This window comes from Thamnophis sirtalis, unplaced genomic scaffold, assembly GCF_051295495.1.
Source record: "Thamnophis sirtalis isolate CommonGarterSnake01/CBP01778 unplaced genomic scaffold, rThaSir2_p1.2 scaffold_4, whole genome shotgun sequence".
In the NCBI taxonomy this organism is placed as follows: Eukaryota; Metazoa; Chordata; class Lepidosauria; order Squamata; family Natricidae; genus Thamnophis; species Thamnophis sirtalis.
Genome location: NW_028261384.1, coordinates 131,573,003 through 131,585,347, shown reverse-complemented (window position 1 = coordinate 131,585,347; position 12,345 = coordinate 131,573,003). Strand labels below are relative to the sequence as shown.

Sequence of the window (12,345 nt, the reverse complement as noted above, 5' to 3'; positions counted from 1 at the left end):
ATTATTATTATTATTATTATTATTATTGTACAATTGTATCACAGCGGCCAGTTGTTTCGCCGGATTTGGCATTGGTTACTAGTCGGGCCCCACCCAGGAGCCTAGGACGTCGTAACGTATTTTCGTAATATGCGTGCAGATCCAAGCAGTGCGGCTTTTTGCATTTGACTGATGGTGACTTATTATTATTATTATTATTATGTGTAAAGAGCTGTATAACTCAGACTGCCAAAAAAAACCCACACAAAGTGGTACAGGTAGACCTTGATTTACGACCATAATTGAGTCCACCCTTTCTGTTGCTAACTATTCACTAAGTGAGTTTTATGCTCCATTTTATGACCTGTCTTGCAACGGTTGTTAAGTGAATCCTGGCAGTTGTTAAATTAGCAACACGCTTGTGAAGCAATCGCGACTTCCCTATCGACTTTGCTTGTCAAAAGTGTAGACTATCCAGTTGGCAAATCCAGAAAAAAAAACCTAGGGAAAGATCCCCCTCACACATACATACGTGCTAGTCGTTCCTGACTCTAGGGGGCAGTGCTCATCTCCCTTTCAAAGCCGAAGAGCCAGCGCTGTCCAAAGACCTCTCTGTGGTCATGTGGCTAGCATGACTCAATGCCAAAGGCGCATGGAGCGCTGTTCCCTTCCTATTTTTTTCTACTTGCATTTTTACATGCTTTCGAACTGCTAGGTTGGCAGAAGCTGGGACAAGTAATGGGAGCTCATTCTGTAACGTGGCACTAGGGATTCAAACCGCCAAATTGTTGATCTTTTTGATCGACAAGTTCAGTGTCTTAGCCACTGAGTCACTGTTCAGTGACCTCAGTGACTACTGGGACCTTATATTACCAAGAGTATAAACTATACTGAATAAACCACATTGGCACAGAAGAAGCAAAACCAGCTCTGGATTTCCCGCTCAAAAGCAAGCATAGTTAATTTCCCCCTTTCCCCACAGGCCATCCACACTACATTACATCCACCAATCACTTTTGTTCATTTTGTTATGGGAACTAGCGGCCCATGCAGGGACATCTGCTCGGGGTGTCCTTGACGTGAGAGCAATATCTCACGGGAATCAATGCTTAGATGCCATTCCATCCAGTGGTGGGTTCCAGATGATGTAAACAGGGCCGGGCGTTCTAGTCAGGCACGTGTTCTACGCGCGTATGCACACACCACCGCCCTGCGGCACCCAGCTGCTTGGCAGAGATCACGCAGGTGCCGCATGCTGTGCGTGCATACCAGTGGTGGTTCACAAAAAATTTTAGAACCTCTTCTGTAGGTGTGGCCTGCTTTGTGGGAGTGGCTTGCTGGCCATGTGACTGGGTGGGAGTGGCTTGGTGAGTCATGTGACTGGGTGGGCGTGGCCAACTTGTAAAATGTGGTGAAACTCACTTAACAACGCTCTTGCTTAGCAACCAAAATGTTGGCTCAGGAACTCTGGCATTGAAGCGTGCAAGTCTTAAAGCTGTCAAGTTACAAGACCCTTGCACCCTTAACCCTTAAAAAAAAAAGGGGGTGTTCAAAGTTGACAGCTTTAAGACTTGTGGACTTCAACTCCCAGAATTCCTCCTCTTGCTCTTCATCTTGATGATGTGCGGACGGGTGGGGGGAGGAGCTGGAACCGGTTCTAAACGGCACTGTAGATTTGTGGAACCTCTTCTATAGAAGAGGTTAGAACTGGCAGGAACCCACCCCGGTGCATGCGCAATTGGCCCAGTTACTTCAAAAAGAGCTATGGAATGCGGGTGGGCGGGCGGGCCAAACAAGCCACAGTACTGGTACAGTGGCCGCTGCTCCCGGTTACTACTGGTATGGCCATACCGGGCCGTACCATGCGGAACCCACCACTGATTCCACCCCACCCTCTCTTTTCTTGGTCAAGCTGCAAAGGAAGCAGAATATAGGTGAAAGTGTGAAACAAAAAGGTCGCAGAAAGTGATCACATGACCCTGGGACATTGCGACTATCGTAGACATGAGTCAGCTGCCCAAGCGCCTGGATTTTGATCACGTGACCATAGGGATGCTGCGACAGTCGTAAGTGCAAAAAATCATCGTAAGTTGCTTTTTTCAGTCCCGTGGTAATTTTCAACAGTCACGAAATGAACTGTGGTAAGTCGAAGACTTCTTGTATTTGGCAGGGGTGAAGGTGTGGGATTGTAAACCACTCTCAAGTTCATAAGAGCTTATTTGTACCTATGCAAAATAACACAAGGCATTTCTACCTGTGACCCAAAGGTAAATTTAAAATAAGGAGGGGAACCCTGAAGGTAACAGATCAACATATGCACATATTTGAATATATATATATTTTCAAAATGCAATCTATACCTTCGCCAATCAGTAAAAAATCCAAACATATTTGTCACTTATGCTGATCTGGTCCAAAATATGGAAAAAAATGGGATGTTTCTTGTATATTGACAAGTTCAATATTTGAACTTTGAACTTTGTTTCCTTTACTCCCCCCCCCTCCCCCCCGCACCTTGCGGGTCAGTTTATGCAGCTGTAGTGGGGCTGGTCGAAGTGTGTTAAAGTCTTATTTTTATATTAAAAGGGGAATTAATAGCAAATTGTGGAGCCCGGCGTGTGCTTGAATTTCCACGTAACATTTATAATAGCATTATTGCTTTTCTGTCATTTAGAGGTAATCCTCAACTTACAACAGTTCGTTTAATGATGGTTGTTCAAAGTTATAACAGGGCTGAAAGTGTGACTTATGTCCATTTTTCACACTTATGACTGTATCGGCATCCCCGGGGGGTCACACGATAGAAATTCAGACGTTTGGCCATTGACTCATTTATGATGGTTGTGGTGGCTTGGGACAGGTGTCAGGTGGCGCAGTGGGTAGAGTGCAGTACTGTAGGCCACTTCAGCTGACTGCTAGTTCAGCAGTTCAGCGGTTCAAATCTCACCAGCTCAGGGTTGACTCAGTCTTCCATCCTTCTGAGGTGGGTAAAATGAGGACCCAGACTGTGGGGGCGATATGCTGACTCTGTAAACAGCTTAGAGAGGACTGAAAGCCCTATGAAGCGGTATATAAGTCTAACTGCTATTGCTATTGCTATTGCTATCATTTGTGACCTTCCGACAAGCAAAGTCAATGGGGAAGCTGGATTCACTGAACAGCCGTCTTGCAAACTTGACGACCGCCGTGATTCACTTAACAACTGCAGCCTGAAAAGTTTGTAAAATGAGACAAAACCCACTTATCAAATGTATCACTTAGTAACCAACATTTTGGGGTCCATTCAGCGGTGAGTTTCACATTTTCTTACCACCGTTTCTGCCCACGTCACATGTGCGCCCCTTCCACACATGTGCCAGGCCTTTTACGGAAGCGCTTACCCGCAATTTCTGTTACTGGTTCGGTTGAACCAGTCTGAATCTGCTGAATACCACCTCTGCCTCCATTGTGGTTGTAGGTCAAGGATTAGGAGCCGTGGTGGTGCAGTGGTTAGAATGCAATATTGCAGGCTATTTCTGCTGACTGCCAACTGCCAACACTTTGGCAGTTCGAATCTCATCAGGCTCAAGGTTGACTCAGCCTGCCATCCTTCCAAGCTTGGTAAAATGACGACCCAGATTATTGGGAGCAATATGCTGACTCTGCAAACTGTTTGGAGAGGTCCGCAAAGCACTATGAAGTGGTATATAAGTCTAAGCGCTATTGCTATTGTTACTACCTGTATTATTACTGTCATCTCCTTGCCCATCCCATCTGCTGATACATCTAAATTCAGAAAATCGGCACATCAAACATACTGTACGCATCCCGATTACCACATAGATAAATCCATGAAAATAAATCGATTTGAGTGAACAGGGCTCACAATTGGGATTTATAGCGAGCCCAAGGCAAACCATCACTCTTATCCTCCGCTCTTAAACAAAAGACACTTTTCTAGAAATAAGTGAAATCTGGGGGGGGGGGGGAATGTTAGACTTCCACTATCACAATGGGTTCTTAACATTTTCTTCCCCTTTAAATCCTTTTTTGTGGGCATGGACCATGGCTACTGACCCCCACCAAGACTGAACCCAAGATTTAAATCACAGCATTTCTTCCAGACTTTGCAGACCCCCTGTGATGATTACAGGTTGTGAGCCACTCCTCTATTGGCTCATCAGAAGCATTCATTCAATATATTGAAAGGAAATGTTCATTGACTCACCTCCCATTTCCATGCAGACAGAGAAGAGCAGGAGAGGTGTTTTTTTTTTGTTCCTGATGTAATCTCCCGGGAATGTCGGCTAATTCGCCTTCTTCTTTCTCCTCTTCCTCCTTTCCTTTTGTTGGGCCTTCACAAGCGTTTTGGCCTTTTTCCTTTCTCAAACTCACTCCCGTTAGGTACTTCCTGGAACGAAATGAGAAAATCCATTTGTAATCCAGCCTCCGTTAAGCTCCTTAAGGCATGAAGAAGCCAGTTAGTTTGAAAGAACAGGTTGCCGGAGGACTCACATTGTGGACAATGTGACATTGACAGATTGTCTGTCTTCGGTTACGACAGACTTTCCTCTCTTTGAAGGAATACGCACGAAGTATTAATAAAGGTAAAAGGTAAAGGTTCACCTCGCACATAGGTGCTAGTCATTCCTGACTCTAGGGGGCAGTGCTCATCTCCGTTTCAAAGCCAAAGAGCCAGCGCTGTCCGAAGACATCTCCGTGGTCATGTGGCCGGCATGACTCAACACTGAAGGTGCTGTTACCTTCTCACCAAAGGTGGTTCCTATTTTTCTACTTGCATTTTTACATGCTTTCGAACTGCTAGGTTGGCAGAAGCTGGGACAAGTAACAGGAACTGGGAGCTAGGGGTTTCGAACCCCCGAACTGCAGACCTTTCTGATTGACAAGCTCAGCATCTTAGCTACTGAGTCACCGGTTCCCTATAGGAAGCATTAATATTGCTTTATAAAGCCTCAGAAGGACCACACTTAGGACATGGCATCCAGGTTTGGTCACCATATAAAAAAAAGATGTAGACCTCCAGGCTGGAATACTGCAATGTGCTCTACATGGGGCTGCCCTTGAAGAGTATTCGGCGACTTCAGCTAGTCCAGAGTGCGGCCGCGCGAGCGATTGTGGGTGCACCTCGTTTCACCCACATAACACCTATCCTCCGCGAGCTGCACTGGCTACCTGTCGATCTCCGGGTGCGCTTCAAGGTGCTACTTGTCACCTACAAAGCCCTTCATGGTAGTGGATCTGGGTACTTGAGAGACCGCCTACTGCCAATTACCTCCACTAGACCAATTAGATCGCATAGATTAGGCCTCCTCCGAGTTCCATCTGCCGGTCAATGTCGACTGGCAACCACGCAGAGGAGAGCCTTCTCGGTGGCAGCTCCGACCCTATGGAACGATCTCCCCGTGGAGATTCGTACCCTCACCACCCTCCAGACCTTCCGCATAGCCCTTAAAACTTGGCTGTCCCGTCAGGCCTGGGGGTAAAGACCCCAACCCACCCGAATTGTATGAATGTTGTGCTTTTAATGATATACTGTCTTATGTATTAATTTGTTTGTCCTCCCTTCCTTCCGAATTGTGAGCCGCCCTGAGTCCCCCCAGGGAAAAGGGCGGCATATAAATAAACTACTCATACTCATACTCATAGAGACTCTGGAAAGAGTGCAGAAAAGAGCAACAAAGATGAATAGGAGCTTGGAGGCTAAAACATACAAAGAATTGTTGCAAGAACTGGATTTGTCTAATCTAGAGAAAAGAAGGACATGGGGGGACATGATAGGTGTGTTCCAACATTTGAGGGGGCTGCCACAAAGAGGACGAGGTCCATCTATTCTCCAAAGCATTGGAAGGCAGGACTAGAAAACAATGGGTGGAAACTAATCGAGAAGAGATGCAACCTAGAACTAAGGATAAATTTCTGGACAGTTAGAACAATTAATCAGTGGAACAACTTGCTTCCAGAAATTGTGAATGCTCCAACACTGGAAGTTTATGAGAAGAGACTAGACACTTGTCTGGAATGATATAGGGTCTCCACTTGAGCAGGGGGCTGGACTTGAAGACCTCCAAGGTCTCTTCCAACTCCTATTCTATTCTATTCTATCCTATCCTACCTTACCCTACCCTACCCCCATTCTTATTCTTATTCTATTATATCCTATCCCCCTTCTTATTCTATTCTATCCTATCCCCTTTCTTATCCTATCCTATCCCCTTTCTTATCCTATCCCCTTTCTTATTCTATTCTATCCTATCTCCTTTCTTATTCTATTCTATCCTATCCCCTTTCTTATCCTATCCCCTTTCTTATTCTATTCTATCCTATCATATCCCCTTTCTTATCCTATCCTGTCCTATCCCCTTTCTTATCATATCCTATCCCCTTTCTTATTCTATTCTATTCTATCCCTTCTTATCCTATCCCCTTTCTTATTCTATTCTATTCTATTATTCTATTCTATCCTATCCTATCCTATCTCCTTTCTTATCCTATCCCCTTTCTTATTCTATTCTATCCCCTTTCTTATCCTATCCTATCCCCTTTCTTATTCTATTCTATTATTCTATTCTATTCTATTCTATTCTATTCTATTCTTCTATTCTATTCTATCCTATCTCCTTTCTTATCCTATCCCCTTTCTTATTCTATTCTATTCTATCCCTTCTTATCCTATCCTATCCCCTTTCTTATTCTATTCTATTCTATTCTATTATTCTATTCTATTCTTCTATTCTACCCTATCCTATCCTATCCCCTTTCTTATTCTATCCTACCCTACCCTACCCTACCCTACCCTACCCTATCCTATCCATACGTGATGTTGATTCAATCCCTCTATTAGTACAGTCAAGGACTGTGCTGGGTTTTTTTTTTTTTGACAGATGCAGCACACCGCTGGCTCATATTTAAGTGGTTGTCCCCTAAGACTCCCAAGATCCCTCTCACAATTACTACTATTGTGCCAGGTACCATCTAGAGCCCTAGACTATGCCTATGCATTTAGTTAGTTTGTTTGTTTTCCTAAGGAGGTGTTCCCTCTGCTGTTGTTTTGGCCTCTATGGTGAGGTCTATAGGAGGTTCTCACAGATCTCCTGCAGATTGTAATTGGCTTGGTGGTCTTTGAACACCGGAAAATGCAACCACGCAGCCGGTTGAATGTCACTCCTACTTGATTCACAGGTGGAATGAACTCACCCGCCATGCAAAACCCATTTGTGACCAGTCACGTACAGGGTAAAACAGCGAGGATGAGAAAGCAGATGTGGTTTCCTTTCATGAAAATAAAAAACCTTGAGCTCTTCCATAAAACTGGGTTGTTCAATTACGAAGCCAGCATCTACTAGTCCCTTGCACGCCATCTGCAAGTTCACAAAACAAATCACGTCAGCTGAAGAACCACAGAGCGAGGATGTGACTTAGTATTCAGCAGAGACCAAGACCACCTGAGTGAGCAGGTCGGAAATTATTTTTGGGGAGACAGCCAGTTCGGTAAGTGTCTCATTTTTATTTATCAAAAGATGGGTTTAAATATATCTATGTATCTAAGGGCAAAACATGAAAATAAATTCAGATTGAGGCTGCAGCCCGTGTCTCTTTCTCTCTTGAATGGTGGAGTAAAACTCAACTCCGTTTCAGCGCCAACAGGGGAGGCCGCCAAGGGTCCTGTAGTGAAAATGCTAGGAAATATTAATAATTTGCTGCGACTTTTTCTCGGGCGGTAATGTTTTTCTTTTGTGGCCTTAGAAAGAACATTAGAAAGGAATCCCTGCTTTTGTTAGGCATGCACTGGAAGTCAGTCAGTCTGCCTGTCTATCATCTATCTATCTATCTATCTACCTACCTACCTACCTACCCATCATTATCTATCTATCTATCATCTATCTATCATCTATCTATCTTTCTTTCTTTCTTTCTTTCTTTCTTTCTTTCTATCTATCTATCTATCTATCTATCTATCTATCTATCTATCTATCTATCTATCATCTATCTAATTTCCCCCACCCTCATTTTCTATCTCTATCCCTACCCGTGTTTCCCTGAAAATAAGACACGGTCTTATTTTCTTTTGACCCCTGAAATAAGCACTTGGCCTTATTTTTGGGGAGGTCTTATTATTTTTGAGGTGCAGGAGGCGGCAAGCATGGTCACCTCATGGCTGCTGCTGTGTTGCAATATTTTCGGGGAGGGCTTATTTTAGCGCATGTGCTCAAAAGCTCGATTGGGCTTATTATCCGGGAGGTCTTATTTTGGGGGAAAATCTCCCTCCCTCCCCTTCTCTCTATCATGTATGATCTATCTAGGTATATGTATCTCCCTATCTCCCTACCCCATACCCAGGGATGTGCAGTCAGGGGAGGCAGGGGAGGCAAATCCTCACCACTGTCATCATGAAAAGAAAAAAAATGTAAAAGGAAAAAGGCAAGAGCTGAGGTCAGGCTGAGCTATTTGCTGCCAGAGTCACCATGGATGACTCTGCTTAACTGTTTAAAAAAGCCTCTAAAAAGCGCCCTCTACAGGAGGAGGCAGGAGAATGACGTGCCTCATCTAGTCTGACTAGGCGTTTTATGATCACTCGAGCAGAGTTAAGCAAGGGTTAAAAGCCTAAAAATTCCTAATGTAGGTGAGGCACGTCATTCTCCTGCCGCCTCCTGTAGAGGACGCTTTTTAGAGGCTTTTTTAAACAGTTAAGCAGAGTCATCCAGAGTGACTCTGGCAGCAACTAGCTCAGCCTGACCTCAGCTCTTGCCTTTTTCCTTTTACATTTTTTTTCCTTTTCATGATGACAGGCAAGAGCAGAGTTGAAATCCTCTCTGAAACAGCTGGAAAAGGTACGTGTGGGTCAGAGGGAGGGGGAGGAATTCAAACTTCATCCTCAAGTGTAGATCCCTCCCCAAGTGTAGTTTGATTGCAGGCAGAGCCACGTTGCCTTTTCAAACACACACACGCGCACACACACACACAGAGCTGCTTCACTGATTACAAGTTTGAAAAGGCAACCTGGTTCCGCCTGCAATCAAAGGCTCGGATCGGCTCCAATCCAACTTCTGTGTTTGTGTTTGAGAGAGAGTGAGTGAGAGAGGGAAGGGGGTAGGAGAGATAGTCCAATCCAACTTCTCTGTGTGCGTGTGTTTGTTTGAGAGAGGGGGGAGGGAGGGAGAGAGGGAGGGAGAAGAAAAAGAATGAAGGAAACTTTTTCGCAAAGGAGAAAAACAAATGCTGTCACTTTAAATCGGAACTGAGCATGCCTGGCTGTGGAATTCTGGGAGTTGAAATCCACAAATCTAAAAAAATTTGAAACCCACCACTATGTCAGTGCCTTACCAGCCATAAACCTCACCGCACGTCACTGCCCCCACCCCCCTCTCTCTGTGTAACTTTATCTTTATATCTCTATATCTATTTCTCCCCCCCCCTCATTTATTTTTATCTCCATTTTGCTCTTTATCTCTATCTATCCTTATCTTCCTCCCCCTATTTCTCATCTCTTGATGTCCTACTTTGAGTGGCTGCACTGGCACAAGCCTCACGAAGACCCGTTTCTGGCAGAGTTTGGGGAAAAGAAACAAGCAGGAAACGTGAAGTTTTTTTGTGGCGTTGTGCGTGTGAGCAGCGGTACCGGCATTATGAACCTGAAGTGAAACCTCCAAAAATTCCAGATGAAATAAATAAGAATGGCTGGGTGATAGCTAGAGGGCACTGTTATTTTAAAGCTGTGTTGTTTAAAACTGAAATAAAGCTTCCATACTTGGAATACTGGGAAAGAGAGGCAGAACAGCTAAAATGTGCCTGTTATTACAAGAATAAAAAATAAATTACTGCTTTGCTTTCAATTTCCAGTTGAAATACCCTTTATTCTGGTCTGAAGCAGGGTTTTGTAGCTTTCATGTATGGCATGTGGGTACAAAGTGGCAAAAAAGGAGGTCACAAAATAACTGTTTAATCCCTAGGAAGGGAAGAAAAATAAAAAATAAAAAATAAATTGATGCATAGATCTAAACAAGGCTTGTTCTGGGCAATGGTGCCGCATAAATTTGCTTAATATAAGTCAGAATTGCACCTGGATGGAGGGATGGGTGGGGGGGATCGATGAATCGATAGATGATAGAGACAAACAGATAGATAGGCAGACAGACAGGTGAGAAAGAGATGTCTCTTTCTCATCTACAGAGAGAGACAGAGAGACAGAAGGCCGAGAGAGAGAGAGAGGATGAAAGGGTGAGTCCGTGGCTTGGTGGATAGGTAGGTAGATAGATAGATAGATAGATAGATAGATAGATAGATAGATAGATAGATAGATGGATGGATGGATGGATGGATGGATGGATGGATGGATGGATGGATGGATGGATGGATGATGGATAGATGGACGGACAGACAGACAAGATAACTGATAGATAAATGAGAAAGAGATAGAAGACTGAGAGAGATGGATGGATGGACATTGAATGGAGAGGTGGTGGGGGAGACAGACAGACAGACAGGCAGGCAGACAGGCAGGCAGGCAGACAGACAGAGAGGTGTCACAATCTCCTGTTTATTTCAACTCTGCCCTAAGGCTGATGCATTTGACGATCTTTATTTGCCAGTTCCGTGAAAATATCTGAATTACTTTCCTATTTTTCCTCTTTCCTGGTTTCTTTCCGATAATTACAAGGCAGCTTGGATTAGAAGAGTGAGCAAACCGTCTTCACTGAGACACCTCAGAGGGAAGTATTAAGGGCACAACCAACCCAAGCAAACCCGTCTGAAGTTTGACAACATCCAACCCAACCTTCTCATATTGGTGCCATGAATAACAGCAGCAACAACGAGTGCCTTCTGGTGCCCCTGGGTGCTATCAAGACCTTTAAAATTCCCATATATTCTATCATCCTGGCATTCGGCCTCCCTCTGAATCTCTTGGCATTTTGGTCATTGATCTACCAATTGAAGAAATCCGTGGTCCTTTCTGTTTATATTATGAACCTGGTGATGGCCCACCTCTTGCAGATCTTAACCCTGCCTTTCTGGATGTATTATAGCCACAACAATCACCAGTGGCTCTTGGGGGACACTGCCTGTCTGTTAGTTGGCGTGGCTTTCCGTACAAATTTCTACGCTAAAAACAGCTTCCTGTGCCTCATTGCCATGGAGAGGTATCTCGGCCTGGTGCACCCACTCCAGTTCCACGGGGCGCAGAGTGTGCGAGGCGCCGTGAAGATCAGCATCCTGGTTTGGCTTCTGGTCTTGACTTTCTGTGCCGTTGGCGTCGGCTTACAGATCCGTACGGTCAAACTAGAGAGGAAGCCCTGCTTGGACAGCTCCATGCTGAATCTTCATTATGCCAAGTTTCGGGTCAGCACTATAATTTTCTCCTTCATCATCCCATTCCTCCTCATGGCTTTCTTCCATATCAGTGTCCTCGTCAAGGTCAAGCAGGTGGTCTCCCTGGAGAAGAGAGTCAAAAAGCAAATCTCCGGGTTCATCTCCCTCCTCATTATGGTCTTCCTCCTCCTCTTCACACCATACCAGGTCGTTTCGTATTATAGGTACCTGGTGGAAGTCAGAGCGCCTCCCGCAACGGTCTGCGACTCTCTGAGGGCCATCTTCATCTACGAGCACGCAACACTGTGCCTTTCCCTTTTGGACAATATCTTGGATCCCCTTTTCTATAATCTCCTCAAAAATATTCGGACGGATATCAGATGGTGCCTCTTCTCCAGGGCCGGCAGAAAAGGCCTCTCGCCGGAAGCAAAAATCTCTTCTACGTTTAGGCAATGTGAAAACACCAGGCCTCTTCCGGATCCTTAATCTTACCGCGTGGGAAAATCTAATCACTGATCCTATTTGTACGGGGGGGGGGGGAGAGAAAATTGGAATGTTACTTTGATTTCTGATACTCTGTGAAATGGATGGGATGGGATGAATTGGAATTAGAATGGAATGGAATGGAATGGAATAGAATAGAATAGAATAGAATAGAATAGAATAGAATAGAATAGAAGAAGGCAACAGAGAATGAAATGGGAATGGAATAGAACAGGACAACAGAGAATGGAATGGAACAAACAGAACAACAGAGAATGGAATGGGATAGGACAGGACAGGACAACAGAGAATGGGAATGGAATGGAACAGAACAGGACACAGAGAAAGGAATGGAAATGGAATAGAATAGGACAAGAGAATGGAATGGAATAGAATAGAATGGGACCTTGGAGGTCTTCTAGTCCAACCTCCCTCTCAAGCAGGAAACCCTATACCATTTCAGACAAATGTTTGTCCAATCTCATGTTAAAAAGAGATTCAGACATTTCTGTTCCCACATTTCATAGGAATCCGAGCTGGGAATCCAACAACAAAACACAGCAGATGATCAGAGGTCAA

The 12,345-nt window shown here is 44.5% G+C and overlaps 1 protein-coding gene across 1 annotated transcript; it reads left to right on the top strand.

The window, feature by feature from the left end:
• Positions 1-10,454: 10,454 nt before the first annotated feature.
• On the top strand, positions 10,455-12,345 carry LOC106548229 (G protein-coupled receptor 4-like). The gene has a single exon (XM_014065570.2). The coding sequence runs from the start codon at positions 10,768-10,770 to the stop codon at positions 11,767-11,769; it is 1,002 nt and encodes a 333-aa protein (XP_013921045.2). The 5' UTR covers positions 10,455-10,767; the 3' UTR covers positions 11,770-12,345.

What these genes read in the sequence shown, in the direction of transcription:
- LOC106548229 (XM_014065570.2), top strand. Translation starts at nt 10,768, where the DNA reads ATGAATAACAGCAGCAACAACGAGTGCCTTCTGGTGCCCCTGGGTGCT.